Source organism: Salvelinus alpinus, chromosome 10 (assembly GCF_045679555.1).
Source record: "Salvelinus alpinus chromosome 10, SLU_Salpinus.1, whole genome shotgun sequence".
Taxonomy (NCBI): Eukaryota; Metazoa; Chordata; class Actinopteri; order Salmoniformes; family Salmonidae; genus Salvelinus; species Salvelinus alpinus.
Genome location: NC_092095.1, coordinates 72,763,162 through 72,783,832, shown reverse-complemented (window position 1 = coordinate 72,783,832; position 20,671 = coordinate 72,763,162). Strand labels below are relative to the sequence as shown.

The following is a 20,671-nucleotide window of genomic DNA, read 5'->3' as shown; positions in this document are numbered from 1 at the left end:
GGTGTTGGAGCTCCTGGATATCTGTAATATAAAAAAACAACACAATTGTGTCGTCTGGTTCACTTAAAACCTCAAGGATCGTACTCTTTAAAAAAAAACATTTTCACCTAAAATGACATACCCACATCTAACTGCCTGTAGCTCAGCACCTGAAGCAAAGACATGCATATTCTTGATACCTTTTGAAAGTTAAAAATTAGAGGTTTGTGGAAATGTGAAATTAATGTACAAAAATAACACGTTAGATCTGGTAAAAGATCATACAAACAAAAGTGTTTTTCTTTTTTATCATCTTTGAAAAGCAAGAGAAAGGCCATACTTTCAGATAGGATTCTAGATGTAATTTAGATTTTGGCCACCAGATGGCAGCAGTGTGTGTGCACAGTTTGACTGATGCAGTGAAGAATTACATTACTGGACTGTATCAAGTCTGCCAGGAGTTTGCCCAAATGTGCCGAATTGGTCATTTAATTTAAGGAATTTGAAATGATTCATACTTCTACTTTTGATACATAAGTATATTTACAACCAAATAATTTCAGCCTTTTACACAAGTAGTATTTTACTTGGTGACTTTCACTTGAGTTACTCTGCCACAATACGAGTGGTAAGGCTTCTCTCCTTTATGTTTACCTTGGTGTCTTTTTAACTGGCCCATTTGCGAGAAACTCTTTCCACAGTCAGAACAGGAGTAAGGCTTCACTCCTGTATGTATACGTTCATGTCTTTTTAAGTTGCCCAGTAGAGAGAAACTCTTTCCACAGTCAGAGCAGGAGTAAGGCTTCTCTCCTGTGTGTGTTCTCTGGTGGACCTTTAGATCAGTTGATGTAATGAAGCATTTCACACAGTCAGAGCAGGCATAAATATTCACTCCTGTATGTATATGTTCATGTCTTTTTAAGTGTCCCAGTTGAGAGAAAATCTTTCCACAGTCAGAGCAGGAGTAAGGCTTCTCACCTGTGTGTGTTCTCAGATGAACTTTTAGCTGAGCTGATGTTGAGAAACATTTGACACAGTCAGAGCAGGAGTAAGGCTTCTCTCCTGTGTGTATGAGTTCGTGTTTTTTTAAGTGGCCCAGTCGAGAGAAACTCTTTCCACAGTCAGGGCAGGAGTAAGGCTTCTCTCCTGTATGTATAAGTTCATGTTTTTTTAAGAGGTCCAGTCGAGAGAAACTCTTCCCACAGTCAGAGCAGAAGCAAGGCTTCTCTCCTGTGTGTATATGTTCATGTCTTTTTAAGTGGCCCAGACGAGAGAAACTCACCCCACAATCAGAGCAGGAGAAAAGCTTCTCTCCCGTGTGTGTTCTCTGATGAACTTTCAGATGAGTTGATGTTGTAAAGCATTTTCCACAGTCAGCGCAGAAATAAAGATTGTTTCCTGTGTGTATTTTTAGCTTTGATAGAATTGGGAAAATCTCCTCACAATATGGGCAGTGGTGAGACCTCTTAGCTCTGTGATCTTCCTGCTGTTGCTCTCTGGATATAGAGAATGTCTCAACATGGTCTCCTGTGTGAACAATATCAGAAGAACCAGTCAATTGGTGTGATATACATGTCAATCACATTGATATTATGAAGCCCTTTTTACATCAGCAGTTGTCAAAGTGCTTTACAGAAACCCAGCCTAAAATCCCCAAAGATCAAGCAATGCTGAAGCACAGTGGTCAGGAAAAACTCCCTAGAAAGCAGGAACCTTGGAAGAAAGTTAGAGAGGAACCAGGCCCAAAGGGGTGGCCAGGCCTCTTCTGTCTGTACTGGGTGACATATGTATTCATACCAGTAGGCTGTACAATACAGGGGAATAAAATATTCTAAAAAGGGGCAAAAGTCATAAATGAGCCATATCCTCCACTCACTATCACAAGAGTTAGTAACTACACATACTAATTTCATAGAACTTTAAAACACTGGCAGTTTGTCTACTTCACTTCTTTAGTCTACTCTCTGATCACTCCAGATAGCCCAGTGAATAAAACAAATGCAAACAATACTGGTGTCAAACCATGCAAGTCTCAGTAGCATGAAATAACATCTACCTTCTCATTGAAACAGTTCATCATGAAACAGTTCTACTGCAACTTTTCATACACAGTGGGAAGTTGGAATGAATAACACAAACTTAGTTAGATAGAACCTGCTCTTACCATGAGAAACAGATTTCCCAATCTTCTCCTCCTCTTCTTCATCTTTAATGTTGACATTCAGCTCCAGTGTTTGACTGCAGTCTTCCAGCTTCACTGATGCCATCTCTGGATCCTGCAGTGCAAACTGGGCTCCACTGTCACAATCAGGACCCAGTGACTGTAGGTTTGGACTCAGTGTGGAAAGAGAGAGGCAGGCTGGGTTTGTCCTCACTGTTGATGTTACCGGCCTCAGACTTAATTCTAATCCTGTAGTAACATTGAGAAACATAAAAAGTTATTGTCTTGACAGTTCCGGCACTTTCTTTACTCTCTATTAAATATATTTCTTCTTGTTCAATTATATAATTCAGTGCTTGACTTGGACTGAAATAGGTGCCGGTACTGTTTATATTTAGGTGCAGCAGCTCCACAATACTGTTGAGCTAATATTGTATAAGAGGAACATGAGATCAAACAGTAGAAATTTGAGGTGACGGTACTCAGCTCTGATGAGCTCCTGTCCAAGTCAAGCACTGATCTCATTTCAACAGATGAGGTAGGTAAGCATTGACAACAAAACATTAATTAAATAAAAAGTACACGCTTTAAAATTAGTGTACACAACGTAAGTGAACTTGATCTATAGTAGATTTCCCAAATTCACAGAAATGCAGAAATGACAAATACTTTCAGTACAAGGTTATAGTATGTTTTAGGCAGCACTATGTACTATTTTCCTGAATAACCTTGTCTTCACTGTATTATTTCACATCAAAATCAAATAGTATTTCCGTTCACACCATAGTAACATTTATAGATACATATAGAAACAACTGAATGTGTCTGAATATTAGTACACATGTAGAACACTGATGATCATTACATTCAGCTTCAAAACAGTAGTGCAACTGTAAAATTGTCTCTCTGCACCAGCACTGGAGTCCGTTAACACAGACAGAGTGTGCACCGCCATTTTACCAGCTCGTGAAATTTACACAAAACCAATAACATGCTAAACAAACTCAGAAATCAAAAATAAATGTATTCTTTATTAAACTACCATGAAGCAATTATGTATATCCATTCAGACAAACTCAAAGTTTCTAGCTGTGTGACTTAAAATAGTTTCACATTCACTTGGTTTGACACAAAAATAACAAATCAAACATGTTAATACCTTAACGGATGTTACCTAGCATGGTATGACATGTTCTTCCGATAATAGGAAGTTTAAAAGTGCCATTACATACCTGTAGTAATAAATAGAAACAGACACAAGGGATATCTTCTTGACATAACAGTTCTGCCGCTTTCTTTATACTGAAGAATGGTGCGTGCCTGTCTGGTACTTCCTGTTCCCCCACGACCACAGTGCAGCCACAGATAGAACAATGAGACAGATATTTCACCAGATGTATAGATGTGAAGCATTCGCTTAGTGTTTCCACTCACTACCAAATATGGTAGTGAGAGGAAGCCCACTGGCCAGCAGTGGGAGAAGATGGAACGAGATGGATTTTGCCCGACATTCTGCAAATGTTCTAATCTATGAAACATCTGATCTTAATACAGTTTTCTGTTCCCAGAACTAAAATCTGTTGTAAACAGAGTCGACTAAGATTTGTAGATTTTACCCTTTGCAAATTCTTTAAACGTTTTTTTATAAGGTTGTTAGAAGGAACGCAAAGGCGAATTGAGTTATCGCACACGAGCACTTCACAGACGAGGCGTTCCCTACCAGAAAGTGTGCTAGAACGCACCAATAGGATCTTGCTAGCTCGTGCTTGGCTCTGCCCACTATGACTCATATGGCTGTGGTCTATCTTGTTTAATTATAAAAAAAATCTTCGGTGCAACCATCCGTGCATTCAGGGATTCTTGGGATGTCCCTACCCCATTATATGAGAAGGGCGGTGCTTAATTTGAGCCAGATCCTCTGGCACCTCTCTGGTTTGTAGTTTATCGTTCCAGAACCAATTTTGCCAGGATCAGGATACCTCCTGTGGCGTGAAAAATAATTTATCCTGTTTGCAATGTAAAAATCCTAATAAAAGCAATCGGAGCTAAATGAGCTAAAACTAAAATGAGATTCACTTTCTATGATCTCTCTCCCTCTCTGTGCTGTTATAGACATGAGCCGGCAACTCATCTCTCCAGCATTGCACTTCTTCATTTATCTCCTAATAGAATAATAGCTGTGGGAAGTGTGTTGCTGCAACACTCTGCAGTCTAATAATTCCCAATACTACACCAGGAGTATTTAGGTACAGAGGATCAATAGCTAATTTAAATAAAATAGCCTAGCTGTGGATTGTGTGTAGCCAAATCACAAGGCATGTCTACAGTCAGGAACATGTGGCAAATCTGTCAGTTAACAGCATGCAGCCAAAACAGGCCTTCAGCAATATTTCTAATACAATTACTGGAAAACACAGGTTGTAAAGCAAATGGATCCTGCTGAAAAGAAAATACTAATCTGTATGTTACCAAGTTATCAACTTCCAAATAGGTCTATTGAGAGAACAGCATTGTTTTACAAAGTAAAGCAAGAGAGAGAAGCTTTTGTCCGGTGAGTGAGCTGCACATCATTGGGTGAGTCAGTGAAACTGGAAAGCTTGTTTAGGACTATAACTTCCTCCTCATATTGTACAATGTGTTTCTCCTCACACCTGGCCTAGGCTATTGATGGATTAGAGACAAGGTCGTTTATATTGAAAAAGTCTCTGCAAAAGAGACTTTTCTCTCCAGTCATCTAAAATGATGTAGAATTGCATGAAATCTGTTTATAAAAGGCCACATTTTTCCAGGACTCCAGGCTACAATAAATGTACTCCATGTGTGCAACTTTTGTAAGTGGCTCAACACCAATTCTCCCGAGTGGTGCAGCAGTCTAAGGCACTGCATCTCAGTGCAACAGGCGTCACGACAGCCCCTGGTTCGAATCCAGTTTGTATCACATCTGGCCGTGATTGGCAGTCCCATAGGGCGGCGCACAATTGGCCCAGCATCATCCGGGTTCGGTACGGGTAGGCCGTCATTGTAAATAAGAATTTGTTCTTAACTTCTTTGGGCTGCAGGGGCAGTATTGAGTAGCCTGGATAAAAGGTGCCCATTTCAAACGGCCTCGTACTCAATTCTTGCTCGTACAATATGCATATTATTATTACTATTGGATAGAAAACACTCAAGTTTGTAAAACCGTTTGAATTATATCTGTGAGTAAAACAGAACTCATTTTGCAGCAAACTTCCTGTCAGAAAGTGAAAAATCTTAAATCGAGGGCTCTGTTCCAGGGCCTGCCTATAAATGTGCTTTATATCTATTAGTATACATGCACTTCATACGCCTTCCACTAGATGTCAATAGGCTGTGAGAGGTGAAATGGGGTTTCTAGGTATTTTTCTATGGTCAAAAGAGATAGCTTGGAATGACATGACCCCAGAATTCCTCTGTTCAGGAAGCGCATAAAGGTCACCACTATTGGCTTCTGAAAAGCATTCGTTATAAACGTCTTATATCTCCGGCTTTGATTTTATTTGATAAATGTGATAATATCATCGTAAAGTATGTTTTTTCAATATAGTTTTATTAGATTATTGAATTTTTTTCAGGAGGTTAGGCGTGTTGCGTTGTCTGGGTTTGTTCATGAAGGAGAGCTTAGCGCCACTTTGCTAGCTTTCCTTGCTAATTGACTGGAGAAGAGGATATTCTAAAACCAAACAGCGATTGTTCTGGCCAAAGGACCCCTTGTACAACATTCTGATGGAAGATCATCAAAAGTAGGACCCATTTATGATGTTATTTCATATATCTGTCGAACATGTTTACTATTAGTTTGCGCCCAGATTTTGTGCGCTCTCTCGCTATAACGTAAGCTGCATGTCTACTGAAGTTATGTTTAGAATTCTAACACGGCGATTGCATTAAGAACTAGTGTATCTATCATTTCCTATACAACATGTATTTTTTAGTAAAGTTTATGAATAGTTATTTGGTCAGAATAGCTGAGTGTCAGAAACATATACGGAGATTCTGGAAAATAATTGCTACATGGTCACATTGTATAACCACGAATTTCGGCTCTAAATATGCACATTTTCGAACAAACCATATTTGTATTGTGTAATATGATGTTATAGGACTGTCATCTGATTAAGTTTATGAAGGTTAGTGAAAAAATGAATATCTTTTGCTGGTTTATTCGTTATCGCTACTGTTGGCTTGAATCAATGCTGTTGTGTGGTTGGCTATTGTAGTAAGCTAATATAATGCTATATTGTGTTTTCGCTGTAAAACACTTAAAGAATCTGAAATATTGGCTGGATTCACAAGATGTTTGTCTTTCATTTGCTGTACATCATGTATTTTTCATAAATGTTTTATGATGAGTATTTAGGTATTTCAATTTGGTCTCTGTAAAAGTTCTAGCTGCTTCGGTGCTATTTCCGATTGTAGCTGCAATGTAAAACTGATTTATACCTCAAATATGCACATTTTTCGAACAAAACAGATTTATTGATTAACATGTTATAAGACTGTCATCTGATGAAGTTGTTTCTTGGTTAGTTTGGTTGGTTCTTGGTTAGTTTGGTTGGTTCTTGGTTAGTTTGGTTGGTTTTGTGCATGCTACCTGTGCTGTGAAAAATGTCTGTGCTTTTTTGTATTTGGTGGTGAGCTAACATAAATATACGTGGTGTTTTCGCTGTAAAACATTTTAAAAAATCGGACATGTTGGCTGGATTCACAAGATGTTTATCTTTCATTTGCTGTATTGGACTTGTTAATGTGTGAAAGTTAAATATTTCTAAAAAATATATTTTCGCGCCCTGCACTTGGACGGGCTGTTGTCATTAGTGTACCGGCACCGCCCTGCAGCCATAAAAGGTTAACTGACTTCCCTAGTTAAATAAAATATATATATTATGCCAGTACGCAAAAACCATGATAATGCATGCAATATCATACAGGTATTTTATTTAATGTGTTCTGGTACCTCAGAGACCCCCAGGTCACCCCAACCCCCCCCCCCCCCCTCTTGGGTTCACTTCTTGTTCCAGCACCTCCCAATTTACAAATGAAGCACTGGAGAAGTGGGTAGCTGCCGCTGCCTCCTCCAGGACACATCTTCTTTACATAGAGTTCATCAGACTGTTGTTTGTGGCATCTGGAATGTTGTCCCACTGCTCTTCAATGGCTGTGCGAAATTCCTGGATATAGGAGGAAACTGGAACAAGCTGTCGTACACGTCGATCATACCATCCCGAACATGCTCAAAGGGTGACCTGTCTGGTGAGTATGCAGGCCATGGAATTGGGACATTTTCATAATTTTCAATTGTGTACAGAGTCTTGCGACATGGGGCTGCGCATTGTCATGCTGAAACATGAGGTGATGGCGGCAGATAAATGACAGGACAATGGGCCTCAGGATCGTGTCATGGTATCTGTGTGCATTCAAATTGCCATCGATAAATTGCAGTTGTCTGTAGCTTATGCCTGTCCATACCATAACCCCATCGCCTCCAAGGGGAACTCTGTTCACAACGTTGACATCAGGGATCCCCAATTGCTGCTGCCAGGGTACCTACTCAGCTACTCTTGTCCCCAGCACAAGGTGGACCTGTGTAATGATGATGATGCTGTTTAATCAGCTTCTTGATTTGTCTCACCTGTAAAAATCATACAAACTGTCAATAACACAATTTTTATTAAACTAAATCAGCCCGCTATTCAGTTCTAATCAGGTTCCTACACAGGCTGAGAAGAATCCTGTAAGAGCGGAACATTTTCTGGCGACAGTAGTCCTTGGAGGCCCAAAAACTTCTCAGCTGCAGATATGATGTCCAGCTTCCTGGACTTCTTGTGCAGTACAATTCATAACTGTGGCTATAAATACTCAAAACATCCACCTTCTTCACAATAAGTGTATTCAGATCACTTGATTGACGTACAACATTTGCAACTGGTTGTGGTGCATCCACCACTATATCTTCTATAGAACTGTGGCCTTTTTCCCCTTCAACTCTCTTCACCACCTCCACATAGGAGATTTGCTGTACAGTCCTGATCCTTGACAGTCCTATGATCATGGTGAAAAACCTGATAAATTGCTGGCCTGGCGCATTAAGAGGTTAAATTCAGACCGAGCCATTAATGCAATTCATAATTAACAAGGACAATTATCAATGGATCCTGTAGAAATCTGATGCTATTTTCAATATGAAGGGAAATAAAGAGGCAAGTCCAGATGGGCTCCCATTAGATATTTAACGACAAACTTCTATGTCCACTTCTGGATATGTACAGTGTATTGGGGTATGATATGCTCTCGAGCTCAGATACAGACAATAAACATCCCCCTGAGATTGTTGCAATACAATTGGATAATGAGAACATGTATCACCCTTGTTAAGCCCCACAAATTTGATCCCAATACCTCAGACCTGTGTGTTAAATGTAACACACATTTAGGCACCTTGTATCATTGCCTGTGGGAATGTGCTGAGATACACTGGCTTCCTGTTAAGGCAAGGGCTGATTTCTAGGTTTTACTGCTAACCTACAAAGCATTACATGGGCTTGCTCCAACCTATTTTTCCGATTTGGTCCTGCCGTACATACCTACATGTACGCTACGGTCACAAGACGCAGGCCTCCTTACTGTCCCTAGAATTTCTAAGCAAACAGCTGGAGGCAGGGCTTTCTCCTATAGAGCTCCATTTTTATGGAATGGTCTGCCTACCCATGTGAGAGACGCAGACTCGGTCTCAACCTTTAAGTCTTTATTGAAGACTCATCTCTTCAGTAGGTCCTATGATTGAGTGTAGTCTGGCCCTGGAGTGTGAAGGTGAACGGAAAGGCACTGGAGCAACGAACCGCCCTTGCTGTCTTTGCCTGGCCGGTTCCCCTCTCTCCACTGGGATTCTCTGCCTCTAACCCTATTACAGTGTCCGAGTCACTGGCTTATTGGTGCTCTTCCATGCCGTCCCTAGGAGGGGTGCATCACTTGAGTGGGTTGAGTCACTGACATGATCTTCCTGTCTGGGTTGGCACCCCCCCTTGGGTTGTGCCGTGGCGGAGATCTTTGTGGGCTATACTCGGCCTTGTCTCAGAATGGTAAGTTGGTGATTGAAGATATCCCTCTAGTGGTGTGGGGGCTGTGCTTTGGCAAAGTGGGTGGGGTTATATCCTGCCTGTTTGGCCCTGTCCGGGGGTATCGTCGGATGGGGCCAGAGTGTCTCCCGAACTCTCCCGTCTCAGCCTCCAGTATTTATGCTGCAGTAGTTTGTGTGCCGGGGGGCTAGGGTCAGTCTGTTATATCTGGAGTATTTCTCCTGTCTTATCCGGTGTCCTGTGTGAATTTAAGTATGCTCTCTCTCTCTCTCTCTTTCTTTCTCAGCGAACCAGAGCCCTAGGACCATGCCTCAGGACTGCCTGGCCTGATGACTCCTTGCTATCCCCAGTCCCCCTGGCCGTGCTGCTGCTCCAGTTACAACTGTTCTGCCTGCAGCTATGGAACCCTGACCTGTTCACCGGACGTACTACCAGTCCCAGACCTGCTGTTTTCAACTCTCTAGAGACAGCAGGAGCGGTAGAGATACTCTGAATGATCGGCTATGAAAAGCCAACTGACATTTACTCCTGAGGTGCTGACCTGTTGCACCCTCGACAACCACTGTGATTATTATTATTTGACCCTGTTGGTCATCTATGAACATTTGAACATCTTGGCCATGTTCTGTTATAATCTCCACCCGGCACAGCCAGAAGAGGACTGGCCACCCCTCATAGCCTGGTTCCTCTCTAGGTTTCTTCCTAGGTTCTGTCCTTTTTGGGAGTTTTTTTCTAGCCACTGTGCTTCTACACCTGCATTGCTTGCTGTTTGGGGTTTTAGGCTGGGTTTCTGTAAAGCACTTTGTGACATCAGCTGATGAAAGAAGGGCTTTATGAATCAATTTGATTTACAAACGTTTTGGAGCTCAGTACTGCGCTATATCTCTGAGATGACCTCTACCCCAATACCACTAATCCCTAAACTATGCCTCCTAAATCTTTACCCAGAGAATCTCTCTTTACATAGGAGAGAAAATAAAATGGTTGACCTCTGTCTATTACAAGCTAGACGTTCAATTGCTCTCCACTGGAAGTATGTCAGTCCCCCCTCACTTGGTCATTGGTTAAAATAATTAACGACAAGCCTGGCTCTTGAAAAATTTACTTATATAGTGAAAAAGAAAGCCCCATAGTTTCATAATATTTGGTATTCGTTTGGTGAGTTTTTGCAAACCGGTGATATTGTAGAAGCATTGGAACTGCAAATCTGTATTTCAAAGGAATGTATGTGAATATTGGCTATAGTCGAAGCGTAATCTACATTATCTACAACTGCATATTGTACTTTTTATTTATTTGTTTGGTTGTTATGTTCATCTATCCTCGTGTTGGGTATAAAAAAAGATAATTGTTCTACCTGGAACTAATATATATATATATACACTGCTCAAAAAAATAAAGGGAATACTAAAATAACACATCCTAGATCTGAATGAATGAAATATTCTTATTAAATACTTTTTTCTTTACATGGTTGAATGTGCTGACAACAAAATCACACAAAAATTATCAATGGAAATCAAATTTATCAACCCATGGAGGTCTGGATTTGGAGTCACACTCAAAATTAAAGTGGAAAACCACACTACAGGCTGATCCAACTTTGATGTAATGTCCTTAAAACAATTAAAACAAGTCAAAATGAGGCTCAGTAGTGTGTGTGGCCTCCACGTGCCTGTATGACCTCCCTACAACACCTGGGCATGCTCCTGATGAGGTGGCGGATGGTCTCCTGAGGGATCTCCTCCCAGACCTAGACTAAAGCATCCGCCAACTCCTGGACAGTCTGTGGTGCAACGTGGCGTTGGTGGATGGAGCGAGACATGATGTCCCAGATGTGCTCAATTGGATTCAGGTCTGGGGAACGGGCGGGCCAGTCCATAGCATCAATGCTTTCCTCTTGCAGGAACTGCTGACACACTCCAGCCACATGAGGTCTAGCATTGTCTTGCATTAGGAGGAACCCAGGGCCAACCGCACCAGCATATGGTCTCACAAGGGGTCTGAGGATCTCATCTCGGTACCTAATGGCAGTCAGGCTACCTCTGGCGAGCACATGGAGGGCTGTGCGGCCCCCCAAAGAAATGCCACCCCACACCATGACTGACCCACCGCCAAACCGGTCATGCTGGAGGATGTTGCAGGCAGCAGAACGTTCTCCACAGCGTCTCCAGACTCTGTCACATGTGCTCAGTGTGAACCTGCTTTCATCTGTGAAGAGCACAGGGCGCCAGTGGCGAATTTGCCAATCTTGGTGTTCTCTGGCAAATGCCAAACGTCCTGCACGGTGTTGGGCTGTAAGCACAACCCCCACCTGTGGACGTCGGGCTCTCATACCACCCTCATGGAGTCATGCACATTTGTGGCCTGCTCCTGCTCCTCCTTGCACAAAGGCGGAGGTAGCGGTCCTGCTGGGTTGTTGCCCTCCTACGGCCTCCACATCTCCTGATGTACTGGCCTGTCTCCTGGTAGCGCCTCCATGCTCTGGACACTACGCTGACAGACACAGCAAACCCTCTTGCCACAGCTCGCATTGATGTGCCATCCTGGATGAGCTGCACTACCTGAGCCACTTGTGTGGGTTGTAGACTCCGTCTCATGCTACCACTAGAGTGAAAGCACCGCCAGCATTCAAAAGTGACCAAAACATCAGCCAGGAAGCATAGGAACTGAGAAGTGGTCTGTGGTCACCACCTGCAGAACCACTCCTTTATTGGGGGTTTCTTGCTAATTGCCTATAATTTCCACCTGTTGTCTATTCCATTTGCACAACAGCATGTGAAATTTATTGTCAATCAGTGTTGCTTCCTAAGTGGCCAGTTTGATTTCACAGAAGTGTGATTGACTTGGGAGTTACATTGTGTTGTTTAAGTGTTCCCTTTATTTTTTTGAGCAGTATATACAGTGGGGAGAACAAGTATTTGATACACTGCCGATTTTGCAGGTTTTCCTACTTACAAAGCATGTAGAGGTCTGTAATTTTTATCATAGGTACACTTCAACTATGAGAGACGGAATCTAAAACAAAAATCCAGAAAATCACATTGTATGATTTTTAAGTAATTAATTTGCATTTTATTGCATGACATAAGTATTTGATACATCAGAAAAGCAGAACTTAATATTTGGTACAGAAACCTTTGTTTGCAATTACAGAGATCATACGTTTCCTGTAGTTCTTGACTAGGTTTGCACACACTGCAGCAGGGATTTTGGCCCACTCCTCCCTACAGATCTTCTCCAGATCCTTCAGGTTTCGGGGCTGTCGCTGGGCAATACGGACTTTCAGCTCCCTCCAAAGATTTTCTATTGGGTTCAGGTCTGGAGACTGGCTAGGCCACTCCAGGACCTTGAGATGCTTCTTACGGAGCCACTCCTTAGTTGCCCTGGCTGTGTGTTTCGGGTCGTTGTCATGCTGGAAGACCCTGCCACGACCCATCTTCAATGCTCTTACTGAGGGAAGGAGGTTGTTGGCCAAGATCTCGCGATACATGGCCCCATCCATCCTCCCCTCAATACGGTGCAGTCGTCCTGTCCCCTTTGCAGAAAAGCATCCCCAAAGAATGATGTTTCCACCTCCATGCTTCACGGTTGGGATGGTGTTCTTGGGGTTGTACTCATACTTCTTCTTCCTCCAAACACGGCGAGTGGAGTTAGACCAAAAAGCTCTATTTTTGTCTCATCAGACCACATGACCTTCTCCCATTCCTCCTCTGGATCATCCAGATGGTCATTGGCAAACTTCAGACAGGCCTGGACATGCACTGGCTTAAGCAGGGGGACCTTGCGTGCGCTGCAGGATTTTAATCCATGACGGCGTAGTGTGTTACTAATGGTTTTCTTTGAGACTGTGGTCCCAGCTCTCTTCAGGTCATTGACCAGGTCCTGCCGTGTAGTTCTGGGCTGATCCCTCACCTTCCTCATGATCATTGATGCCCCACGAGGTGAAATCTTGCATGGAGCCCCAGACCGAGGGTGATTGACCGTCATCTTGAACTTCTTCCATTTTCTAATAATTGCGCCAACAGTTGTTTCCTTCTCACCAAGCTGCTTGCCTATTGTCCTGTAGCCCATCCCAGCCTTGTGCAGGTCTACAATTTTATCCCTGATGTCCTTACACAGCTCTCTGGTCTTGGCCATTGTGGAGAGGTTGGAATCTGTTTGATTGAGTGTGTGGACAGGTGTCTTTTATACAGGTAACGAGTTCAAACAGGTGCAGTTAATACAGGTAATGAGTGGAGAACAGGAGGGCTTCTTAAAGAAAAACTAACAGGTCTGTGAGAGCCGGAATTCTTACTGGTTGGTAGGTGATCAAATACTTAAGTCATGCAATAAAATGCAAATTAATTATTTAAAAATCATACAATGTGATTTTCTGGATTTTTGTTTTAGATTCCGTCTCTCACAGTTGAAGTGTACCTATGATAAAAATTACAGACCTCTACATGCTTTGTAAGTAGGAAAACCTGCAAAATCGGCAGTGTATCAAATACTTGTTCTCCCCACTGTATATATATATAGAAGTGTTTTGGTACCCTCCCCCAGATCTGTGCCTCGACATAATCCTTTCATGGTGCTCTACGGACAAATGTGTCTGACTAATTGTATACATGTAGAAAACCGATAATCATTACATTTAGCTTCAAAACAGTAGTGCAACCGTAAAAAATTGTCTCACTTTGATGCATCCACACTGCCTGCACTGAAGTCTGTTGACGCAGACCGAGTGGACGCCTCCATTTTACCAGTTTGTGAATTTTTCCTTTCATGGAGATCTACAGACAATCCCTTCGACCTCATGGATTGGTTTTTTCCTCTGACATGCACTGTTAAATGTGTGACCTTATCTACACAGTTGTGTGCCTTTCCAAATCATGTCCAATCTTGAATTGACCACAGGTTGACAACAATCAAGTTGTAGAAACATCTCAAGGATGACCAATGGAAACAGGATGCACCTGAGCTCAATGTTGAGTCTCATAGCAAAGGGTCTGAATACTTATGTAAATAAGGTATTTCAGTTTTAAAAAAATTTTTTTATAAAATGTGAAAACATTTACAAAACTTGTGTTTGCTTTGTCATCATTGGGTATTGTGAGTAGATTGATGAGGAAAATTCTTTATTTAATCAATTTTAGAATCAGGCTGTAATGTAACAAAACGAGGAAAAAGTCAAGGGGTCTAAATACCTTCCGAATGGGAAAAAGGTATACCTTGTCAGTTGTACAACTGAATGCATTCAACTGAAATGTGTCTTCCACATTTAACCCAACCCCTCTGAATCAGAGAGGTGCGGGGCACTGCCATAATCGACATCGACGTCTTCGGCGCCCGGGGTTCAGTGGGTTAACTACTATGCTCATGGGTAGAATTACATTTTCTTTTTACCTTGTCAGCTCAGGGATTCGATCCAGCAACCTTTCGGTTACTGGCCCAACGCTCTAACCACTACGATACCTGTAAGTATTCATATCAGTAGGCTGTGCAATGCAAAAAGGGGAATACAACTATTCTAAAAGTATCTCAAGGTTCAATTCATAGAACTTTAAAACACTGGCAGTTCGTCTACTTCACCTCTTTAGTCTACTCTCTGATCACGCCAGATAGCCCAGTGAAGAAAACAAATGCTGGCAATACTGGTGTCAAACCATGCAAGTGTCAGTAGCATGAACCATCTACCTTCTCATTGAAACAGTTCTACTGCAACTTTTCATGCACAGTGGGAAGTTGGAATGAACAACAAACTTAGTTATTTTGAACCTGCTCTTACCTTTATTAACAGATGTCCCAATCTTCTCCTCTTCTTCTTCATCTTTAATGTTGACATTCAGCTCCAGTGTTTGACTGCAGTCTTCCAGCTTCACTGATGCCATCTCTGGATCCTGCAGTGCAAACTGGGCTCCACTGTCACAATCAGGACCCAGTGACTGTAGGTTTGGACTCAGTGTGGAAGGAGAGAGGATGGCTGTGTTTGTTCTCACTGTTGATGTTACCGGCCTCATACCTGAGTCGGTAAGTAGTAGAAGAGAAACGGACACAAAAGTTATTGTCTTGACAGTTCTGGCACTTACTTTACTCTCTATTAAATATATGATATTTTTTCTTGTTCAATTATCTAATTCAGTGCTGGACTTTGACTGAAATAGTTGCGGATACTCATTTTGGGTGTGCTGGTACTTATATTTAGGTGCAGGAGCTCCACAATACTTTTGAGCTAATACTTACCCTGTAGTAGATAAATGCATAAATTACTCAAAAACCATTTAGTGGAAGGTTAGTTCGTTTTATTTTCCTTAATAACCTTGTATTCACTGTATTACTTCAAAAACACAACACAGTTGTGCAACCGTAAAACGTGTAGAAGGAGAGTTGCAGGCTGTCTGTCCTCTGTTGAAATTACCGGCCTCAGACTTAATCTGAGTCAGCCAGTAGTAATAAAGAGAAACGGACACAAAAGTTAGTCTTGACAGTTCTGGCACTTAATTTATTATCTAAAAATAAATACTGTTGAGCTAATATTCTATGAGAGGAACATGAGCTCAAACAGTAGAAATTTGAGGTGACAGTACTCAGCTTCGGTGAGCTCCTGTCCAAGTCTAGCACTGAGCTCACTTCAATAGATCTGGTAGCTAAGCATTGACAACAAAACATTAATTAATTCACATTAGACAAAGTATACACTTTAAATTACACTACACAACTTAAACGCACTTAATCTATAGTAGATATCCCCTATACACATAAATGACTCAAAAACCATTTAGTACAAGGTAGTATGTTGTAGGCAGTACTATGTACTATTTTCCTGAATAACCTTGTCTTCACTGAATTATTCCAATCAAAAACCAATAGTATTTCCGTTCACACCATAGTAACATTTTTAGATAGACAGAAACAACTGAATGTCTCTGAATATTAGTTCACATGTAGAAAACTGATAATCATTACATTTAGCTCCAAAACAGTAGTGCAACCGTAAAATTGTCTTTCTGCTGCACCCTCACTGCCTGGACTGATGTGCTTTAATGCAGACCGAGGGGGACCGCCATTTTACCACCTCGTGAATCTTACACAAAACCAAAAACGACACGTAAAACGAACCCAGAAATCTCAAATAAATTGATCCTTTATGAAATTACCTTGACGAAATGATATAACGTTAAATCCACTCAGAGACTAACTTTAACCCAAAGTCTCTATGTGACTTGTAAACAAGTTATCACGTTCACTCACGCTGTTTGACACCAAAATAGCACATAAAACCTTCACCAAACGAGATAATACCTTGACGTATTTGTTACCTAGCATGTTATGACATGTTCTTTCGATATTAGAACGTGCTATTACATACCAGTAGTAATATATTTGAAAAGGACACAGAAGTTGTCGTCTCGACTGCACAATTCTGGCGTATCCTTTATTCTGAAGAATGATGCGCGCCTGCGCGGATGGTCCTGTTCCCACACAACCAGTTTCTAAACCCAGAGACGTAAAAACGCGAGACTTCAGAGAAGGCTTGCGAAGAAGACCAAGCCGGGGTTTGAGAAGTCAATGAGAGAAGTGAACAATTCTGATACTTTATTAGCGGCTAATGGGGATCCTAATAAATACCAAAAAGATTCTGTCGTCACACAGTTGAAACATGGTCATTCTTTTATCAATTTCATAACCGCAGTGGCTTATTCACAATAGCTCACACTGCATATCATATATATCCTAGCATCACAGTTAGCCTAGTGGTTAGAGTGTTGGGCTAGTAGCTGAAAAGTTGCTGGATCGAATCCCCGAGCTGACAAGGCAAAAATCTAAATGTCTAGTAGACTTTTACAACCTTTGCTTTGAGTAGAAATTCCCGTTTTGATTTGATAGAAATACATAAAATCTCAAATATTGCATTTAAAGATGAAGAAATCATTAACTAATTCAGTGATTGTTTCTTGAAAAAAGTGAGAATATGCATTTATTTAAATTCCCTTAAAATAAATGTTCATTTCAAGTGCAATTTGTTCTATATGAAGCTAGACAATGTTTACATAAAGTTGTACAATGTTTACAATATTAAATTGTATGTCAAATCAATGTTTGCATTTTTAGTGCAACAGTTCCACTTTTTAAAGTAGTTACAAGGAACAACAGTCATTTATTCATACGTCTCTAATTTAACAGCAAAAGGCCCCTTCCAATCATTTTCTGTTTTGGCTTTGTTGAAGTCCTTCATCCCCAGACAAGCTAAATGGAACCATCTCTGGCACACAGAGCGTTCTATCTGCAGTATTGAAAACATAAAACAGGGTTATGTTGATTTACATGTAAATAACAGTTCTGGAATACCCAAATTCTGTTACATGTTTTTGCAATTAGGAACATTTTCAAATTGAATTGGATTTTTGTTCAATTGCTAAATTGACTTTAAAGGACATGCATTTGACCACAACCCTGGCAGAAGCACACATAACTGAGTTGTTAATCATCGTTGAGTATTCAGGCAATATAAATCGTATAGTAATAAAGACATACATTTGCAAAAAACGTATGTTGTAATATCAAACATTACTAGAATGGCATCTAATAGATCTGATATATTTCTATCAATCAAAACTGGAATTTGTATTCAAAACAAAGGTTGTAAAAATATGCTAGACATTTATAGAATAAATCATATCTAGTTTGATGATTCTGTGACAAAAGGTTGAATTAGTTATTGATTTAAACAGCTTTACATTGCATTTAAGATTTTATATATTTCCATCAAATCAAAACTGGATTTTTTTGTTCAAAACGAAGGTTGTAAAAGTATGCTAGACATTTAAAGAATAAACCATATCTATTTTTATATGTCTGTGACAATCAATGAATTAGTTACAGATTTTTACAATTATTAATGGATTTTTGCAAATGTCTGCTGAATGTCTGCTTAATGTCTACTTAATATCCGAATGTGTGAATATAAAAGCAACTTTACCTCGGTAGTAGGCAGATTATCTTCTTCAAACAACGGTAAAACTGATTGACTTTCTTCCTTCTTTCCATCTACTACACGGTTTAGTGCTCCAACCACTCGTGGAATCTTCTGCTCAAGACGATGAACCTCAATATATAACAAAACCCCAGATATAACACCCTTTTATTGCTGCCCTGCTCCGAAAAACACAATGCTTTCTCCTTCAGCTCTTCTGAGACGCATGAAATCAAAACAAAACCACTACTGGTCACTCTGACTGACTACCTTTCCTAATGCCTCCTTTATCATCTTCCTGGCCTCAAATTATCTCCCCAAAATACATAATTGTTGATGAATCGCGCTCCAAAAGAAACTGATGTTCGTTTACAATATCACAACGGAATGTATTACAATGTATAACCGTCATGCTTCAAAACTGGGAGAAAGAAGCAAGTCATTCACCCGCCATTTGTTCCTCAAGACGTAACACAACGACACGCGGATAATTGTAAGCGTCAACATTTTTGAAAACATTTGTATTTTGATAAGGTTGCTATATTAACCTTTACCGAACCTCAACCCCGTATCCGGGATCACCCCCCAACCCCCCACACTGATTAGCATCGCTAGCATAGCGTCACAATTAAATAGTAGCATCTAAATATCATTAAATCACAAGTCCAAGACACCTAATGAAAGATACAGATCTTGTGAATAAAGCCACCATTTCAGATTTTTTAAATGTTTTACAGGGAAGACACAATATGTAAATCTATTAGCTAAACACGTTATCAAAAGACACCATTTTTCTTTGTCCACCATTTTTTCTCAACACCAGTAGCTATCACCAATTCGGCTAAACTAAGATATTGATAGCCACTAACCAAGAAAAAACCTCATCAGATGACAGTCTGATAACATATTTATGGTATAGGATAGGTTTTGTTAGAAAAATGTGCATATTTCAGGTATAAATCATAGTTTGCCATTGCAGCCACCATCACAAATCTCACCAAAGCGACTAGAATTACTACAGAGAGCAACTTGTATTACCAATTTACTCATCATAAAACATTTCTTAAAAATACACAGCACATAGCAATGGAAAGACACAGATCTTGTGAATTCAGACAACATTTCAGATTTTCTAAGTGTTTTACGGCGAAAACACAATAAATCGTTATATTAGCATACCACATTTGCAAACGTTACCCCAGCATGAATTCAAGCCAAAGAGAGCGATATCGTATCATCGCCAAAATATATAAATTTTTTCACTAACCTTCTCAGAATTCTTCCGATGACACTCCTGTAACATCATATTACAACATACATATAGAGTTTGTTCGAAAATGTGCATATTTAGCCATAAAAAACCGTGGTTATACAATGAAAATAGTAGCAAAACAAGCCTGGAAATGTCGGTCGCCATCTTTGAGTGATCTAGTTTAATCAAAAGCTAATCATATACTTGACTAAAAAATACAGGGTTGACAGGAATCGAAAGACAAATTAGTTCTTAATGCAATCGCTGATTTACATTTTTTAAATTATCCTTACTTTTCAATACAGGTTGCGCCAAGCGAAGCTATACAAAACAAAATGGCGGCGTAAGCGTTTAACATTTTTCGACAGAAACACGATTTATCATCATAAATTGTTCTTACTGTGAGCTGTTCTTCCATCAGAATCTTGGGCAAATAATCCTTTCTTGGGTCTAATCTTCTTTTGGTCGAAATGCCCACTAACGTATGACCGGGACCCCGAAACGTGCCCAGCGCTTCAAAGTGCACAACAAAGCAATGCCTCAAAATCGCACTAAAAGGATATAAATTGCTATACAACGGTTCAAATTAACTACCTTATGATGCTGTTAACACCTATAACGGGTAAAAACATGACCGGAGAAATAGTACTGGCTAAACTAACGCTTGGAAGGAGGCGAGTCCGATGTCCTTCGCGCGCAAGGCGCAGGCAGCAAAGGGAAGCTACTTCCGGTATTTTCTGTTTTATACAGCCCCTGATTACGCAATCGACTCCATTCAAAGCGTGATCACGCACTGACATCCAGGGGAAGACGTAAGACGTGTCTGTTTCTCCATAGCATTTAGACGGACCTTTAAACTGACTCCAGATCAGTGGCCAAGATGTTTGAAATCTGACTCCCTATAATGAAAAGTGCTGTAGATTGAGTTCTGTTTCACTCAGAGACAAAATTCCAACGGCTATAGAAACTAGAGAGTGTTTTCTATCCAATAATAATAATAATATGCATATTGTACGAGCAAGAATTGAGTAGGAAGCCGTTTAATCTGTAGAGGAAATTATGCTAATGTGAAACAGCACCCCCTATAGTGGCAAGAATTAATGATCAGTTTCCGTTAATGTCGCAAACTATTATTTCTCTAGGCCAACATAAGAAACTCTGCCTGGATACTTGCATGCTAGCTAACATTAACACTAACTTAGCTGCTCTAGCCTACTATGGTCATGTCC

At 40.6% G+C, this 20,671-nt stretch overlaps 3 protein-coding genes across 7 annotated transcripts in view; all 3 read right to left on the bottom strand.

Annotated features, from left to right (window-relative positions):
* LOC139533032 (zinc finger protein 271-like) overlaps positions 1-20,671 on the bottom strand; it is a 279,603-nt gene that overhangs the window by 107,699 nt on the left and 151,233 nt on the right. The gene's annotated exons all lie outside the window — the stretch shown is intronic.
* LOC139533065 (zinc finger protein ZFP2-like) overlaps positions 1-20,671 on the bottom strand; it is a 316,223-nt gene that overhangs the window by 223,105 nt on the left and 72,447 nt on the right. The gene's annotated exons all lie outside the window — the stretch shown is intronic.
* Positions 98-18,736, bottom strand: LOC139533062 (zinc finger protein 135-like). The gene is made up of 4 exons (XM_071331282.1): positions 16,586-18,736; positions 15,005-15,238; positions 2,144-2,389; positions 98-1,506 (listed from the first exon to the last, which is right to left on the bottom strand). Exons 2-4 carry the CDS (start codon positions 15,234-15,236, stop codon positions 563-565), a joined length of 1,422 nt encoding a protein of 473 aa, XP_071187383.1. The 5' UTR covers positions 15,237-15,238; positions 16,586-18,736; the 3' UTR covers positions 98-562.

Excerpts from the sequence above, each read along its gene's own strand:
- LOC139533062 (XM_071331282.1), bottom strand. The coding sequence starts at position 15,236 with ATGAGGCCGGTAACATCAACAGTGAGAACAAACACAGCCATCCTCTCT. Across the intron at positions 2,390-15,004 it reads TGGGACATCTGTTAATAAAG|GATTAGAATTAAGTCTGAGG; the intron begins GTAAGAGCAGGT and ends ATGTTACTACAG. Across the intron at positions 1,507-2,143 it reads TGGGAAATCTGTTTCTCATG|GAGACCATGTTGAGACATTC; the intron begins GTAAGAGCAGGT and ends TTGTTCACACAG.